This window comes from Venturia canescens, chromosome 7 (genome assembly GCF_019457755.1).
Source record: "Venturia canescens isolate UGA chromosome 7, ASM1945775v1, whole genome shotgun sequence".
In the NCBI taxonomy this organism is placed as follows: Eukaryota; Metazoa; Arthropoda; class Insecta; order Hymenoptera; family Ichneumonidae; genus Venturia; species Venturia canescens.
Window position 1 is genome coordinate 5,931,599 of NC_057427.1, and position 18,540 is coordinate 5,950,138.

General features: G+C 40.6%; 3 protein-coding genes across 4 annotated transcripts in view; 2 read left to right on the forward strand and 1 right to left on the reverse strand.

Annotated features, from left to right (window-relative positions):
- cv-c (crossveinless c) overlaps window positions 1-2,943 on the forward strand; it is a 128,588-nt gene extending 125,645 nt beyond the window's left edge. For both annotated transcript variants that reach the window (XM_043423229.1, XM_043423230.1), the window contains 4 exons: window positions 95-246; window positions 351-632; window positions 1,087-1,266; window positions 1,410-2,943. In XM_043423229.1, the coding sequence (XP_043279164.1) occupies window positions 95-246; window positions 351-632; window positions 1,087-1,266; window positions 1,410-1,524 (729 nt within the window). In that variant the 3' untranslated portion in view covers window positions 1,525-2,943. The remainder of the gene's footprint in view (window positions 1-94; window positions 247-350; window positions 633-1,086; window positions 1,267-1,409) is intronic.
- Window positions 2,944-3,404: 461 nt separating this feature from the next.
- LOC122413165 (cilia- and flagella-associated protein 298) lies at window positions 3,405-7,052 on the forward strand. Its single transcript, XM_043423332.1, has 6 exons — window positions 3,405-3,543; window positions 3,759-3,908; window positions 4,019-4,104; window positions 4,216-4,386; window positions 4,523-4,738; window positions 6,972-7,052. The coding sequence occupies exons 1-6, from the start codon at window positions 3,405-3,407 to the stop codon at window positions 7,050-7,052; spliced, it is 843 nt and encodes a 280-aa protein (XP_043279267.1).
- Window positions 7,053-8,021: 969 nt separating this feature from the next.
- Teh4 (tipE homolog 4) lies at window positions 8,022-17,837 on the reverse strand. Its single transcript, XM_043425099.1, has 5 exons — window positions 15,857-17,837; window positions 14,874-15,084; window positions 13,759-14,216; window positions 12,335-12,632; window positions 8,022-10,734 (listed from the first exon to the last, which is right to left on the reverse strand). Exons 1-5 carry the CDS (start codon window positions 15,997-15,999, stop codon window positions 10,456-10,458), a joined length of 1,389 nt encoding a protein of 462 aa, XP_043281034.1. The 5' UTR covers window positions 16,000-17,837; the 3' UTR covers window positions 8,022-10,455.
- Window positions 17,838-18,540: the final 703 nt, after the last annotated feature.

Consider the following 18,540-nt stretch of genomic DNA (forward strand, 5'->3'; position numbering starts at 1 on the left):
TAAGAGAAACAAATTCGAATTATTTTCTCCTCTTTCATTCTTTATTCTTCCAGCGATTATTGAAGATAACTATATTTTCTTTTTTATTCATCAGGTTTCTTCGGACATGCTGACTCAGTGTCACTTCAATTACATGGAAGAGAGCGTGCCCGTTGCTCTTGAAGAACTTGGTACTGAAATGAAACAAGATTGGCGCGGTTATTTGTACGCTTGTACGACTGCATTGTTGAAAGAAGCGCGTGAAAAGTGAGTCGAACGTTCTCCATCGACAAGCTTCATTTTTTGGCATCTTTTTAAATTTATCGATTCATTAATTGTTCCTTTTTTTTTTTTTTTTTTTAATATTCTAGGAGTCGGGGCTGGGTGACTGTGAACAATCCAGCCGACACGAGCGTCGAGATGGCTTACAAAAAAGTTGGGGACGGTCATCCGTTGAGACTCTGGCGAGTTTCCACCGAGGTTGAAGCACCACCAAACGAATTGCTTCATCGCGTATTACGCGAAAGACACATTTGGGATCCCCAGCTACTCAAATATAGACTCGTCAACAAACTCGACACCAACGCCGAGATATTCCAATACGCTGCCGGAAATATGAGCCCCTTACCAGCACGGGATTATTGTGTTTTGAGGTGACTATCATTTTTCGAACTATTTTTCCCGTCGACTGCAAATCATTTCGTTCCATCAAAGTAACAATCCTTATTGAGTTTGCTAAAAATGTGAGACGAATTAGGCAGCTTTGCAGTCATCAAATTATCGATACATTGTTGACGAATGATTTTACGATTTTTCTGAAAGTTTCCGTATTTTAAAGAGTCTTTAAATGAAAGTAAAGAAAACGAAATGCGTTAAGAAGATCGAGAAACTCGTTTCACCGAACGAGGAAAAAACTCGTCGGATTATACGCCGAGGAATATTTTATGTGAACGATATGCTTAATGACTTATGAAAATTATTATTATTTGACACTGATGGTTTGAAAGTTTCAAAGCCGGATAAAGTTTTTCAAATTAATATAAATCACTGTCAATTTCTTTTCGGTGGTGCGTCCATTTATTTTTAATCATTCGAATATTTTTCTAGATCCTGGCGAAACGATTTACCAAAGGGCGCTTGCGTCGTCGTCGAGACATCGGTGGAACATCCGGATGCTCCTGTCATGTTGGGTGGCACTCGTGGAATAGTGTTGGCATCCCGTTATCTAATCGAGCCCTGTGGGAGTGGAAAATCCCGAATCATGCATTTATCGAGAGTCGATACGAAGTGAGTTGACTGTCACAAATATGATTTTCCTCGCGCAAGGGAAAAAAGATTGAAATATTATTACTTTTTTGATCTTTCGACGTGAAAGTTTCTCTCTGATATTTTCTCTTTTCTCAAAAGCAATTATTTCTTTTTTTTCACAGAGGTCGAACCCCCGAATGGTACAACAAGAGTTACGGTCACATAGCAGCCTTGCACTTGAGCAAAATCCGCAATTCTTTCAAACACACGACCGATGGTCCGGAGAGTAAGGTTTGAGAATACGCCTCTGTACAATGCGAGTCATTGTACAGGCAAGGATCGAGCCAATCGGAATCATCTCAAGAAAATATTTCGTCGCAGCCAGAGGCTACCGTGCCGAAGCATTTGCTCATGGTCGACACTTTTATCGACGAGGACTAGAGAAAAGAATGTCAAAACAAGGAAAAAAAAATGTCAACTCGAGAAAACCCGAAACATTTCTCGGATACCCAAACGCATCGACATGAAAAATCCAATTCAATGCCTTTGCCTTATCATTTTTTTTACATATTTCATTTTTTATTGAATTTACCTTTATTTCTCGGACCAAAATTCACTTCAATTGTGCATGGAATAATGTACGGTGCACGATCGATTATATCGTTTAGCTTTAAATTACGTACAATCTATAAATATTGGTATGCATAAATGTGGACGTGTGTTTAGAATTAAATGATAAATTACATCGCCCACAAACACATTAAAATTCCAAAATAATAACGAAAAGTAAAAATTTACGAAATAAAAGAAAACTTTCGAGAACGAGTGTCACCTAACGGAGAGCCTCGTGTCTATGTACATAAATTGCAAGCGAGAAGTATTCGAGCGTGTGTTCGAATGTTCCCCACCTTCGTTGTGGGGATTAAAAATTTAGTCGTCGTTCTTAACTGCGTGTTTTTTGAATCGAAAAATAAGCAAAAAAACAAAAATCATGGATGTAATCTTGGCCCGGTTAACGTAGTTCGAGTCAATGATAACTGAGAGTAAGTGTGAGATGGTATGAGTGTGAACAAATATATAAATATATATATTTTAAAAAATTCGAATCAATGCGGACCAATTGCACGGAGTGTGCGAAAAATTCAACTCAATTAACGAAACGAATGGATGAAACAACAATAAATCACTATCGGAAATCCGTGTTATGCAACAACCTTTACGAGTACCTGGAACGATTATTGCGAGGACCTTACACAAACAAAAAACACAAATATCCCAAAAAAAATAAATAAATAATCTAAACGATGCCGAAGTGCATTGACATGAAAGCCCATCGAAGGGGGAAATATATATGAATGTATTTTGACATAATACTAGTCACTTTACGGTAGTTGAATGCATTTTTTTTTTTCGTCAAAAAAAAACAACAACAACAACAACAACAAAAACGTAAAACAAAAAGTTAAGGGAACCAGAAAGATGAATGTATAGTTTTTTTTTCTAATACACAACATTAGTATATAATACACAACGTCATTATATATTTGAAAGATTTTATCCATAAGATTACAAAAGATTGAAATATATACAGAGAGAAACTAAGTATATGGAAAAAATTGTACGAATATATATTCGAGTTAAATGTATATGAATATTGGAAAATGGAAAAAAAAAAAAAGAAAAACATATTTTTTGTGTCCTAAAGCCAGTAGGGAATTGAGATTTGAGCGAAGCAACGTATTCGTCAACCTTTCAAATATATTATATTGTAATTCGTGTTTCAATGAATGAGATAAAAGCGAGAAAGAAAAATATGTAAATATGTATATTATTGTACGATATTCCGAAAATTCATGACGAATATATGATATATAAAAAAAATATATATATATTCATTAAACTGTTCATAACCATTATTTATTTTTCCAAGTGTTTCCCTCCAAGAAAATCTCAAAAAATGAGTATCTCGTGGATTTTTCAGTTAGAACACACGTTGGATTTTGTTTGATCGATCGGCAGTCGTTGGCAAGACAACTTTCTCTGCCGGCACACTGCTTTGTTTCACTGCTCGCTACTTCATTCCCATTTCTTCATCGGGAAAGAACCGGAAATTACAAGAGTTGATCGAAGAGTAATATTTCTTGATATTTTGCTAAATAAAACAGTTCGACGGTAAGATGGTACGTTTGCACGTGAAAAAGGGGGATGAGAACCAATTTTTATACGATACAACTGTCGAGGCACGAGTCGATGACGTCATCCGAGACATCACTGTCATCTACAACGGCCGGTTGAAGATTTCACGTATATGTTACGGTAAAACAGCTTCGCTCACTACTGTCAATGTAATGTTCTATTTTTTTTCGAATTTTTATCATTCGCGAAATAACGACGAAGTGGAGGATTGTATCGAAAATTCGAGTGCGTTCGTAACTTCGCGCAAATCATTGACGACATTATCGCCAGTTGGGAAAATTCACTGTAGGAGCTTCATAATTTCAATCATTTTTGCCCTCAACTCTGGCAACCAGAGATTGAAGAACTAGCGAAACATGGAACTCTGATACCAGAAAATATGATGGGTCTCACGGACGAGCAAGTCGAAGAATTGAAGCTCAAGGACGAATGGGGCGAGAAATGTGTTCCCATGGGCGGATCGAACTTCAACAAAGATCCGATCGGTAAATGATAAATTGAATCATGACTCGCTCATACATTTAGAACGAATCGAATGAGCTCTGTAAATTTATAAATTGAATCTTGCTTATCCGGTAATCGACTGGACACTCAGGCCGACGCAATGGTCGTCAACCGAATGAGAAAATGCAGGAAGTCTTGAAAAAAGCCATCGAAGATGTTCGGGCGATGACGTCGAAGGTAAAATAAAATTTTTTAAAAAAAAAAGAACAGCTGTGTGGAAATGCTGCAATACGGAAGTAGTGCCTTAATCGTTTTTTGTTTCGGTTGTATCTCCTCATCGACATTAAGAAATTGGTGCCCCAAGAAAAGCTCGTTACACTGAAAGTCGTTCAAGAAGCTCTGGACATTCTGAAGGGAGCACTGATGATCGTTTATCCCATGGGATTGCCACCGCACGATGTGATTCGTCGCGAATTAGAGAATACCGAAGACCTGCAAGGGACTCAAGCCTCCCTCGAGGTAAGTCATGCGCTCCCTCCGAATGATTTCACAGAAAATGTTGGCTAAAATTGAATTTTTTAAAAAAATTTTCATCATTTTGAACGAAATGAAATTCAATTATTTATTTTCAAATTCGAATCGAACAAATGCAAAGGTGATGGACGTACAAACGGCGCAGCTATGGTTTTCCGGAAAAGAATTGTTGCGGGGGAAAAAACTCTGTGACTTTTTGGGACCAAACGAGAAAACAAAAGTCGTTGTTAAATTGCACAAACGTGGAACAGGGAAGCCGGCACGAGAGCCCCTGATGTCGGAGGACGAGCGGAAGCAACTGATGCTCCACGCTTTCAAGCGTCAAGAAGAGCTGAAGGTAAGTTTATAGTTGAAGAGAGCACAACAATTTTCTTTTACCATTTCCGATAAAAAAAGTGAACCTTAACTACCGTCGATGTAGTTACCGTCGGTAAGTGCGCTCGCTCGAACAACGGTCACGCCAGAGGCTGGTTATGACGAAAGAATCAGAATGATAACTACGCCTCCGTTTGGAGGCCTCAGGCGAGCACGACACGGTCATTTGGGAATAAAAATATCGACATTTGAGGAAAAAATTCCATTATTTTCTACCACCCCGTGGAAAAAAGAAGGGCGCAGCTCGCTTTATTCACTTGGAATAATAAAATTGCAGAAGAAAACTTGCTCACAGAATATTTACCAAGCGAACGTGTGTTTGACACTTTGTTAATGCTCGACGCGACGTCAAAGTTATCCAATTAGTTGCATCCATCACTGAAGCTCTCAAACATCTCCAATTTAGAAGGTGTCGCCAACAAATTGGATAACTTAATTTTAATACTCTCCGGTTTGAGCTTCACCCTCTGCAGTGAAGGAATTACGTGTCAGCCCTCGAGTTCAAGTTTTACAGAATTGTAAAGTTTTTAAGAAAATGTGTCAATTTTAGATAAAAACCGCTATTTTAAACTCAACGGAATGTTAAACTCGATCTGCTCTTCGTTCAAAAATCCATGAAAATCCAATGGCTTTGAGTCTCAAACGGTGAAGCTCGGACGTTCGCTCAACCAAGAATAAAATCGTCACACTGAAACTTTTTGTTCGAATATCCCATTGATAAGTTCCCTCGAAAATACGACGAAGCTTTATCGGTTGAAGTCGCATCATAAAAGTAAGATAAAACAGAGAATAATTGAGCCTTGCGAAAGAGCAATTATCATGGGGGCAGTAAATTTCTTGAGACAACATAATTTTCTTACTGGAGGGATAATGTTGAACGACGAGAGCGACATCGATCCATTCATTTACGAACGCTTTTATCGATTGCTCGCCAACTCTTTTGCCCTTCTCTTTGACCCTTGTCGTCGAAGCTCGTTGCGTGTCCTCGAAACACCCTTTCGTATATGGGGTAATGGATTTTAGTATTCGCTTCGAAGAATGATGATACTCGGAACATCCTTTTTCCTAGCTCGTTGTAACTCACTCACGTAAACATACAATTTTCATGACCTCGTATTTCTGCATTTTTACAAAAAAAAAAGACATAACTGAAAATTCTCGTTGATTTATCATAACGCGTGTATCTCATTATTACTGAATATCACGCATGATATGCGATCATTAAAAATGTGTGGAAAGACACACCCGGTTATTAATATCACTCGAACGAAGAGAAACTGGCAGAAAAAATTGCAACGACCGCTGTGAAATAATGTTACTTTTAACCCATTTATTATTCAATGTAGTCGACTGCTTATCGATTTGATTTCAATGATAACTAACCGCCCTCCTCGACACTTGCTGTTTGACACCGTACTATTTTTCCTTATCGATGGTTTCTTTATGACTACTTGTGACAGTCGCGAGTATGTGATCCTGTCGATCAACGTTGCTGTCTGTCATTCAGGCATAAATATATACCGCTGAAAATCGATCTAACGTCAGTTGGGACCTGGACGCTTGTCTCTCGAGTCTTTAGTATAATTGGAAAGCCCTTGCGACACCTTCCGAGATAGGTATATGGATTATCGTTTTTATGGGGTGAATGCGGGAGCAATAAAGAGCTTCGTATGGAACGACCGATCGAAGTACGTCATCGACCATACGCCTATTGGGAGGCACATTGCGAGGAGCTTTCCCATTTTTCCTCGCGTACTCGCTAGTTTTGTAAAATCTAGTTTTTCTTTGTTTTCAACGTTGATTAATTCTCAGGTGAATTTCTCAGGAGCGAATCCACTCTAAAAACTCCCACTTCGAGTTAAAGTATGCATTAAAAATCCTGATGCAATTTCTCGCACCAGGAAAGAAGCTTTGCATGCTAATTCGTGGATATTCGATGCATCAAAGTTTCAAGGCTGAACAGAGGCTTACCAGCGTTTTCTCAAACTGCAGCTTTTCTTTTGCGGATAAACATAAATTCATTCATTGCATCCGCAATCGCAATTGTTCGTAAAATCCATTTGCTTGATTAAAAAGTCTAAATGAATTTGTGTGCAGCACCAACAGAGCCTGATTGAATTACTTTTATTTTCTTTTTCGACGTTCCTCCTGCTTGGAACGTCTGATAGAATTCCAAAAAACAATTCTCGTTGCAGGTAGAGTCCGTTATTTTCTGTATGGATGAGAAAATGTGTGTCGACATTCGATACATTTACCTCCAGACTGTTTGGCTCTGAGAAGCCTAAAAATAAAGTGGAGAATGACAGGTGAGAGGTGAAGAACCTCGTTGACCCCAGGGCGACTGATCACGGGGATTTTTTATTAAAAAAATGGAAAATGCCAATATTACTTCTGGGAAAAGTGATAAATCTAAAAACCTGCTCAGCCCTTGTCTCGCGTGAATCATTCTTCTCTTGGAATACGCGTTGCTCATACTTTTCCCAGAGCGAGATGATCGATACTCTATTTATTCCACATTTCGCACACTAGTTTAAGAAAGAACAAGAAAAATCGACGGACCGTTCAAAATCAATAGAAAAACCACGTTCGTGCATTCATCAAAAGGAACTACGAGTAGTGCGATCTAAAAATATAAATTTATTGTCAAATAAAAATTGATTTCGCATCAAGAGACATTTTCGGTCTCTTTTATTTCGGGACATTGACTCTGTTGAAAAGAGAAAAACGATTTGACACGCTCGGTAGCGATTTTAAAAATCAGCGTGTACCCGCACCATTCGTGTGCATCGTCCATGCGTGTTGACGGCCTTAATATTATTCTAAAAGATAGTGTTACGGAGGGATATCCCGGCTAGGTATGAAGGCAAAAATATATTACGAGTACGCAACATCCAAACTCATGAAAACTTTAGATCGTTCACCTGCGTATTATATTGACCCTTCGTTATTGACCCACTCTCGCTTCGATTAACGATATTGAAAGAGGTTTTCTGGGGATACTTTTGTCCCCCCTTCGCTCGTAAAGAAGTAAATTTTCCTCATATTTCTACTCAGCTCCTTCCACGTAGATTCACGAGAGAAGTAAATATTCTAATAAAAAAAATCATAAAAATGAACAACCTTCTGGCTGAGTTTCGACATTACGTATTAAATTTATAGACAACACATGCAAGGGCGAGGATACTTTCAGTTCGGCGGATCGCGTAGAAGTATCGTCGCGATTGACAAAAAATTTTCAATCCTCGTTCGTTTGGCCGATAGACTTTTATTCGTAGAAATATATTGCGACGTTAAAAGCTCACGACATAGATAGCGGAGAATCGAGAACTATGTGAATACATCACGGCTTAGAATTATCATAGAGAGATGATGTAAAGTTGACAGTAATAATAATGATAACGACAATAATAATAATAATAATAATAATAATAGTCAACACCAACGCAGTGTAAATGGCATTGTATAATACGCGTGTGTGGATATATAATTTGCAGGTGTTTTTATGACAGGTATATATGTTTTTTTTAACAAGTTTAGAATGTATAATTATGGCCAGTTTGAGTTTAAAAAATGTTTTCGTGTATATAATATCGAAAAATTATCGATTTATTTTTGCTTTCTCGTAATTGTATATTTATTCGAGATTAGTATCGAGAATAACTCGTAAGTAGCCAGAAAGAGAGATGCAACCTCGTGTGGACTTCTTACAGCTATTTTTTGTGTAAATCACCGGATTTAGGGCCCAGGGCGGATTATCAAATATGTTTCATATTCCACGAGGATTTTTCCTCGTCACGCAGTGAAGTTTTCTTTCATTTTCTGGTACATACTTTTGCTTTAAACCGCACGTTGTATCATTATGTAAATAGCACGATATTGCACGGTTTTATTACTTGAAATATTATTATTTTTATTCTTATCATGTTTAGCTGAATATAAACATGTGCATTTAATATATACATGTAAATATATGGAAGAAGGCACAAAGAGTACTACCGGGGCATTGGAGATTTATTGAATCCATGTGCGCGTATATGCTAACGAAATCGAATGAGGATTAATGACTATTAAAAATTCAAAAAGACATTTCAACGATCGTCCAAACACTTGGAATATTCAGCTGAGTAAATAAATACAATCGAATCGCTTTGCGTACGTAAAAAAAATACTCGCATTCAGGCTCGCTTGATCGGTCAATTTACCGAGTTCAGATTTAACGTTACACGCGGTGGCAGGAACTTTCAAGATTCCGTGCAGTGGTCGATACTTTTTATCACATCTCTGTATCGTTTCTCAGGGAAACAATGGAGATGCACAACTTTACGTTCAAGCCAGACAGCATTGTACAACAAATTTTCTCTCTCTCTCTGTCTCCACAGCGATTGACTCTCACACTACTTTCCTTTCAAACACTTTGCTTAAAACCGAACGATCATGTTCTATGATCGAGTTATTATACCGAACATTTCTATCTTATATTTGCCAGGACGTGGACCCCTCAACAGAGCCAAAATCGACCCCAATTTTCTCCTAAGCACGGAATGTCCTTCAGACGTGATAACGACGTTCAATTACACACCGTTCGCTCCTTTTCTCAATGACGAATGAACTGACGTGTATTAAAGTCACTCTCGTCGACAAATTCACAATAATAAGTCTATAAAAGGAAAAGAATTTCATCAAATAAATTGGAGTCGTTCCCGAGCCTGTTGCAGGGGTATGGGGTTCGAAAAAATATCAAAACCTCTCTGTGTATACGATAATTATGCAAATTATTCACGAAATGAGACTCGTAACGTGTAAGTTTTTCTACAGATTGTGTAAAATAGTAAAGCTTCGTTCTCATTTCCATTTAATTAACGTGCTGGTGGTGTTGTTTGTTTATCGATATCTGTGTGAGTTTTTGTTTTTATTAGAGTTGTAAAATTCAGTCTGATTTGTAAATGTATGAAAAAACAAATGACGCAATGAAAATAAGGGTTTCAAACGCGAAGTTCACATCTCCGGAAGTTTTGTAATGAAAGGTTTTGGACCTCGAGGCTTTTTTTCACTTTAAAGTACAAATTACCACGTATTCGAACCCGCGTTATTCGCGAGCTTGCAGGAGCAGTTTACGCCTCTTTCCTACGCACCGCCCTTTTCCCAGGAGCGTTTAAGGTCGCTCGGGAACGCCTGCGGCCATCGTTATCGACGAAACAACCGGGATAACCGGGACACGACGCCGACATAGCGCGAGGATGAAGGCTTTTGTGTTCAACACCTCGAGAAAAGCTTTTCGCTTTAAGCATGTATTCCCCCTTCAGACATATTTTCTCACGATTCACTAAGCCTTTCGATGCTTTTTGTTTGCAGTACAAATAGCTTTCGATAGGCGATTCTCTCCCCTTTATCTGTCCTCTATTTGGCTCAAATCGAATTCCATTCCAAGGTTATTCGAGAATTGAATGAAATTGTGATATCGAAGATCGAATATAATTTCAAAAAATTTCAAAAAAATGAGTACAAAGTAAAACAACTCGCAATCCTTGGATCGGGCTGCCAAATCGTTGGAGAATATCTTGCCTGATCGCCAAACTCAGGACGACCATAAAAGCGTTAGAACGAATCTTCCACCTCGTCGGCGTCTACCAAGGGAAGTCGTTCGTAATTTCTGAGGTTGTTGGCTGGAGACTTAAACTGCTAAAGTGTCAAACTACGTATTTCACTCTCCTCGATGGTGGTGGCCGGTGTGGAGGAGCTACCCTCGACGAGATCCTCGTCTTCGCCTTCGACGTTTTGTCCCTCGGTGCAATATCTGCATCGCATTTTAGCATCGTCGCCAACTTTTACCGATCGTGTTATAATTACGAGTGTTGTGAGGCTGACGACGAAAAGCACGCTCGGCACAATAGTTGCGATCAAAAGCTCCGTCTTTGTTTTCTTCAGGTCGAAACGTGCCACGACGAAGAACGAATCGTTCTGAAAAGAGGCAAGAAAACACACAGGTATACTAACCTCAGACGTCTAATCTAGGAAGCCTCATTTTTCTTCGTTCTCGTTCAACTGTTTTCTAATCGTGGCTATGGAACATCGACCTTAGTCGACTGCCTTTCTATAGGTACATTATAAATAGGAATCGATTCTCCCCTGGCTCCACAATATGTCGTGTTTTTACGGAAACTCTGTTGTACGAGGCTTGACTGGAGTAACGAACTTAAGGAAGTTCATCCGGTACAGAGTTGGTCAGAAGAAAAATTATTCTGACCAGCGTGGTCGGTTCAGTGAGTTTGGCAACGCCGCGACCTCGTAACCGGGGCTGTCAATACGGATGGTTTTGACAGAATTTTTTGGGCGCCTTCATGTCATAATCAGTGTTCAAACGTTTGGCGTTATTAAAACATGACAGAAACGTCGAAAAAAACAAGTTTTTCTCAATTACATCAATATTTTCTCACCCCTCCGTCATATTTTATTGCAAGTCTCTGGTGTGAGTTGCGTCGATCGGAAAACGTCGTCTACGGTTTCAAAAAACACGCGGTCGCAACGTTGCCATCGTGAAAGTGACATTTGGGTTAACCTCCCAATAAAATCACCATTTTTCGAGAAAAAAATCATTAATTGCGAATTTTATAAGTATTGGATGGACTTTACGAAACTGTAAACACAGACTTTAGATATTTTTCTATCACTTATGGAAGTTTCTGCAAGAATTGGTTGTCAATGCCTCCAAATTTCATATATAAAGACAGGAAAACCACCGAAACCTGTAAGAGTCCGTAAAGTGGTTCGGGCCGTTCGATAAAGTACAGTGAAGATCCACTTTTTTGCGGTAAATGATAAATTTAAGGTCCGCCGATAACGGTGAGCACAGTTCCGGGGCCTCTTGCGAAGCAAAATTTCGAATTATTTCATTTACAATTTTGAGTTTTTAACGCGGTATTTTATGGGAGAACTTGCAATAATATTAACTGGGAAAAATTGTACGATGTTGGAGCTTCGGAAAAGTTTATATCGCGAAGAAAATTTATCACAGATTTCATTACTTTAAAACAAAACATTACCCTACGGGGCTTTTAAGAAAGAAAACATGAAAATATGTATTTTTGAGACTGACTCACGTACTTTTATTCGTCAAGTAGCTTCGCTTTTTTAACGAATTGACTTCACTCATCATTTGAAGTGTAAATGTTATCTTTTATGATATTCTTGGAGCATTTTATTACATTCTTGTGATAAAAATCTTCTCAATTTGAGTGTTTATTAATTTTATTAATAATTTAGACTTCAAATGAATCAACAAAAAGTAGTTGTGAACTTCGCTAGTCATAGAACGGCCGAACTACTTTAATTCAGAGAATCCCTTTGAATTATTTTCTCACGAACAAAGTATCCTCAGGCCTTGGAATTTCGACAAGCCTTACTGTACTCGAATTTTTGAATCGAAATCTCTTCGTTAATTCGATTACCAGATGAACTTCCTTAGCCGTTTAAAAGTCCAACGAAAACAGCAGCGATTCGTCGAAAAATATGCTAGCCAAAGGGAGACTACTCTCAAGATTGGCGAATAAACAATTCATACCTTGTTATAATAACACGGATATCTGCTTTGCGACGTGTGATTGTCACCGTCACGTCCGTGACTAGCGAGAAAGTCACGGCACTCTCCTCTGAGTGTGTTAACGCAACCCTCCAAATTGATGTAGAGCCTCGAAGTATTGTAGATGGTGAGTGATCGCTGAGAGGGTACGTAGTTGTCAGTAGGATCAATGGGATTCGCGAGGCTTTTCTCGTACATTTTTAGAAATGTTGTGAAGTTTATGTACGGCTGAGTTATCGAGTTTTCATCGATCAACGTGCCATTGACGCAATCCTCGGTTCTGTACAAAACGTTCATTGTTTTACAATCTTTGTGCTATCGATAAAGTCAATTTCCGTTGTCAATGATATCGGATACTTTTTTACTTTGGGACGATCGGCCTGCCGATTTATCCCGCTTCTTCATTGCCGATTCATACGGCATCGCGGAAAACATTTATTTATACAAGTACGTGAGCGGGACGGAATGTGGGGTTACCGTGGTTACGGAGTCAGGGTTTTTCTGAAAAAGGTACCAACACCTGCGCAACGTGTGAGCGGCGACGGCGCGCGCGGAATATCGGACTCGCGTTCGTTCAATTTCATAGCATCTCGCATCTTTTTTCCATTATCGTATTTTTCACGGTTCAGAGCCACCTCGATTCGTACATTTCGTAATTCGATTTGTGCGTCTCTCGCCTCCTTCGTCAACAGCCTCGAGAGCCTCCGAGTCTATCTACTTTCCGTACAAACCGTCACGTTCATCGGATAAATGTCTCATTTGATGGTAACACGTTTGAATTCGAGGACGAATCTCGATCGTATTGGTTCGCAGGGTATTTCAATACCGCAGAGAAAAATGTGATTTTTACCTTTTTTATATTGTTTTCCAAGCGCAACGAAGAAATTGCAACACCGACCTTCCATCCACGTGAATTACGACCCCCGTCTCGATTGTACCGGATCGATAAATCGGGAAACGAATTTGACTCTAATTAGTGAAATCTGGAGAAGGGTGACCCGCGTAATAGCCAGTTCTTCATGAATTATGTGTGTTCAAATGAATCATGCCGCTGATAAGAATCGCTCTCATTTTTCATTCTCCAAGTGACAAATATTTTCAAGTTTTTTAACAGGAACGCTCATGATATTTTTCGACAAATGTGAGGAGGGTCCTAGTACGGTAGAGTTTACCCTTGCAGTAAATTTTGACCCTCGCACCCTCCGAGATCTCGTATTTCCGGTAATTCGCACGGAGGGTTTGTTACATGTTTTTCCACTTTTTTCTTCGCATCTCTCCCTCGCCTATTTCTTCGACATTTCTTTCCTCTCCGTATTTCCCCCTAGTTTTTCTTGTTTTTTCATTCCCCTCGGCCTCGTTGAGCGCGTGCGATTCAATCGTGACAATTGATTTTTCATGAAACTTACCTAACGTTGTTGTTGTCCTTGGTAACGCGAAAGCAACTGGCGAGGACGACCTTCGAGTTTTCCTCGTCCCAAATTTTTTTCGGCTCCTCGAGACGTTCCCCAGGAAGATTGCCATTGGCTCGATTGAGAGCGTAACCGCGGGAACATCTCGCAGTGAATATATTGTCATCCTGCATCATGAAAACGTTGACGTTCGACGTACTGATCTTCGGACAGTAACGATCGCACGAGAACGGACGTTTTATTTTGGTGCAGCGGGAATTTTGACAGCTGAAAAAGCCGTTCAGCTTCATGTTGTCCTTCTCGCTGTCGATCACTATCCCGTCAGCCTTGTGATGGCAGAGCATCAATTCGCTCATGTTCGCGCAATGCCCGAGGCTGCAGTTGAAGACACCCACGAGACTGCTGCACTCGCTCCCGTTGTTGCAATTGTATCTTTTCAAACTCTGCAGATTAACCTGAATGGAATTGATTTTTTAGTGGCGAGCCGTCGATTTCGGTGGGCTTGTGGAGACGGAACGATTCGCTTGATTCGAGATTGCTTGAAAGATCGTTTTTTCCCCCTCAATCCGTGACACTCGCCGGAGATTGGCGAGACAGTTTCAAAAAACTTGCGAGCGTTGGAAGACGGGCTAACGTCGATACTGCGTTTACATTTCTACTTTATTAGGTCAGAGAGCATCTTGAACTTCCGAAAGTTAGACGACAGTTAAGCGGGTACGAGGTAAGAGATTTTATCTGCTCGGAACAAAAGAGTCGTCGTAATGTGCTTGGGGTATTTCAGAAATAGCTGAGAGTTCAGACAGAAGGAAAATCCGATCACCATGGCAACGCTACGCGAACGTTTCTTCATCTCTAAAAAGGTGGCGCGGCAAATCCCAGATCAAGAGAACCTCCAATACATATTTTTTATTTTCTCCTCCTCATCACGAGCGTACGCTACTTTTGCGAGTCTCTAAAAGGCTGTTACTTTGGCCTAGACACGCACTCAGTTTCGTAATAAAAAAAAAAGGTTGTTGCATACGTGGGAGAGCGAGGGGGCTTCGAACCATCGAGACGCTCGATTTTTTCGCCCCCTCGAAATGCTCTACGCGAATAAAAAAAGTTTCTCTCACCTGGGGACACGGAATGCTCGTAAACTTCGTACAATTTTCCAACGACAGATCTGTCCCGTTTCGTCTCACCGTGGCGTGTATTTGGGGACAAAAACCCGTTGTTTTTGTCAAGCACCATTCGCCGCAGCTCGCCCAAGCGCAATAATTCACCAGAGTTGCGTTTACCGTTTGGCACATCACCGGGTTTGGTTCGATGCCTGCATTGAACGCTCTGCAAACCGAATCGCGTGTTCAACAATGTTTCCGTACCCCGAAAAGTGTATTTCCAAATTTTCATATTCATTTCAGTGATTCTGAGATGGGTTTATTTTCACGACTCGGATGTTCTAATAGTAACAGGATTTTCATAATCGTCGTTAACCGTTTTCATGCTCCACAAAGAATAGATTCAAGCCCTCTGATAAACTCGAGATTGAAAAGTTTCTTTTCGCCACTCGACGAATGATTGATCGCGAAACAAAGCGGCGTAAGGTCTCGACGTTGAGAAGTCGAGCGCAGGCAAGGGACGGAGGCTTGCACGAAAGGATCGTTAACCGGGATCGGTCTTGCAGAAAATTGGCAATTTCATTTTTTCCTTTTTCATTTCAAGTGACACACTGGAAAAGGGTCAACTTTGTTGTTCTTTTCTTTATCGTCCGGCTTCATCGAGGTGGCGAAGCAACCTTGTCTACATCGATTCCATTTTATGAGAAGCAATTAATGCGGGAGCGTTATAGGTTTAAACGCACGATGGAGAGGAGGCTAAAAGCTTTTGCGAAATGCTCCAGTTACCTCACCCTTTCGTCATTACTTCAACTCCGGTAAAAATGCAATTACGTTTGAACCTTGGTCAAATTAATTCCACGCAGCTTACGTCAAAGTGTTTGATTCGAGTGCTTCGACCGGATCATGTTACTTTGGTGAAGAGAAATCGATCGAACGACCTCCATTTTTTCAATACAACATTTTTTGTAGAACAATAGATTACAAGAGATTGGAGTTACCTGTGGGAAGGCATGTAGATCGCGACGCTCAGGTAGACGAGAGCGACGCAACTAATAACAATGGTGAATTGGCAGAAACATATGCTCCCACAAATTCTACGATCCTGTTCCGGTATCATACGTTGCTTGTACTTTCGCCCCATTTTAGTTGTTGTTATTCTTGTTGTTTTCGAAGATATATTATATGATACAATGAAAATATAAATACTTTGAGAATATGTCTATAAAGACTCTGCCGTTTGTGTAGTTATTTCAATGAATTCGTATTATCTCTCATAAATAAAAAAAGCCCAACAGTTCATTTTCATTTTCAACGATAAAATATCTTGAGTCTCGAGCCAACAAATTCTTAGGTTTTACTTTCGCTTTGATCCGTATTAACCCCTCGCGCACGTGTTTGAAGAACAGTCTCGCTAGATTATAATTTTACGAAGGAATTACTATAGCTAATTTTTTTCGTCGTCGTATTACTTATCGCTTTGATCCCTCGAATCTTGCTCGCTCTACTCGCACTTCGCTAATGAATGAATCAAGTGCCTTGCTATAAATGAGTTTGAAATTACTTTTTTCCCGAATGAGCTCGCGCGTTTGGTGGTCACTCGAAAAATTGTGGACCGCGTTACGACACAGAGCATTTGCACAGCTCGGCAGTAATAATAAACAAAAGCACGTTGCGGAGCTTTGACCTTTTCTATGTGTACTTTCTCGGCCGCACCTCTCCCAGCGACCTTTTTTATTCTCTTTCTCGATTTCTCTCACTCTCGCATTAACTTTTACTTAATTGCAATAAAAATTACACTAATGCACTTGAAATAATGGTCAAGTATTTATTTTGTCGAACGCTTCTCTCTCTCTCCCACTCACTCCGGCACTTCCATTCTTACATATATATTTTGTCTCGAATATCTTTGATTTTTGATTTCTTCGTTACAGTACTATTTAATTGAGAACTCGAGAAATTTCCTCCCCGTTTCTCCCGACTCTGTACCGCTATTGCGTAAACTTATTTTTCGTTTATCTCGATTCGTTGTGCGTAAGGTTTCACCGTCGAGGATGAGTGAGAAGGAAAATAAATATCCTGAACTTATGAATTATTCGAGAAGCTCGAATCTCCGGGGGTTTGTGCTCCGAAGGTTTACCAGCTCGAGCGACCATAAATTTTTTAATCCCGAAGAAGCTGGCTGTTGCGCGGGAGTACGTGGGTATTCCAGCAATTTTTCCACGGTTGCAATTTTCATGGACTATTTTAAGAAAAGGCAGAAGGATAAGAAGTTTAATTTTTTTCCCTGATTAACTTGCACCCCAGTAAAGTCGAGTTAAAATTGAACAGTAATTTCTTGATATTCCGGAGACAGTGAGCCACAGAATGCAACGTGATGTTTAATCAATGGGCTTTTTCGAGCTGTGTTAATCGAGGGGAAACGGAAAATGGCTCAAATGACCACGAGCATTCGTGTGCGAGGGTGGACGAGCACGCTCTCGGTAATGGTAAACATCGAAGCGTGGTTGGAGGGTGTAGTGAGACTCGCCTAATGTTTTGGTCGTCGTTGACCGTCGATGGTGAAGTCACAATGGTTCGTGGGTCAAACGGAGTATTAATAGAGCATGGAGTATTATGGGACATTGATCTAATTCACGTGAAAGTATGAATGGTGGGTATGCATATATGTAAAGGTATACTTAAGACCACCCCTCGGGTAGTTTGATAGACCCGTCTAAATATCCACTATGACACTCGGAACCGAACTCATTTCCGTCCATTCTCTACATTTGCAACGATGCATATCCCTCTTGAAAATCTCCTCCTCTATCCTGTCCCACGTAACGAGCGTGGGAGGGCTCTTAAGGAGGGATGATGTCCAGCAGGGGCTGTCCGATCGAGGAAAAGTTCGCGGCAACTTCGCGCTTCGTTTTTTTCTATCGAGACTGTTTTTATTCTCGTGCTCCAGGAGTCGAAACGCGCGATTGAGAGCTCACCTCGCGACTGGCGAGTGTTTGAATCTCCGAGGCGCAAGGGACTCGCCTACAGAGACAAGTACGCGGAGTCTATACGCGAATGATGAACGCGGAGAGAAAAGGGCGTAAGTAGCTACGATACGCTGAGCAGCAACACCGACCTCGTGCCCTTCTGCTCGTCAGTCAACGGTTTGTTCGCTTCTGTATGTGAATGTACGTGAGCATCGCACTCGCACCGTTTTATAGGAAGGGTGAGGGGTCTGTACGCGCGGCGTACGCACGCATCGGGCTGTGCGAGCGAGACAGAGCTCTGAGGGATGCGTCGCAGCCGAAAGGGATGAATGTACGTTCGTACACGTTTGCGCAAATGCCTTTTCCTCCGTGCCTCTGGCGGCTTGAGCTTGCGCCCTAAATTCCACCGAGCATGGAGAGAGAGAGAGAGAGAGAGTGAGCGAGCTTTCGAGAAGTAACCCACCCCCGACCTCTTTTCGGCTCGAGAGAGTCGCTCGCGTTTTCCGCCTGTTGTACCGAGTTCGTTATACCCCCTGCAGCTCCGAATCTCCGTCGCTCTCTCTCTCTCTCTCTCTCCTTTCACTCTGACCTCTCGTCCAAAGGTCGTAGACAACGAAGCTTCCGGTTAAGAACGAGCGGAGCGCGTTTTCGGCACCTCCAACATCCTATTCCTGTGCCCCTCGTTTGATAAAGTCGATTTCTATTGTGCTCGCTCC

Coding starts and splice junctions, on each gene's coding strand:
- Teh4 (XM_043425099.1), bottom strand. CDS start 15,999: ATGGGGCGAAAGTACAAGCAACGTATGATACCGGAACAGGATCGTAGA. Junction 12,633..13,758: donor AAGGACAACAACAACGTTAG/GTAAGTTTCATG, acceptor CGTTTTGTACAG/AACCGAGGATTGCGTCAATG. Junction 10,735..12,334: donor ATCCGTGTTATTATAACAAG/GTATGAATTGTT, acceptor GCCTCTTTTCAG/AACGATTCGTTCTTCGTCGT.
- LOC122413165 (XM_043423332.1), top strand. CDS start 3,405: ATGGTACGTTTGCACGTGAAAAAGGGGGATGAGAACCAATTTTTATAC. Junction 3,909..4,018: donor CTTCAACAAAGATCCGATCG/GTAAATGATAAA, acceptor CTGGACACTCAG/GCCGACGCAATGGTCGTCAA. Junction 4,105..4,215: donor TTCGGGCGATGACGTCGAAG/GTAAAATAAAAT, acceptor ATCGACATTAAG/AAATTGGTGCCCCAAGAAAA.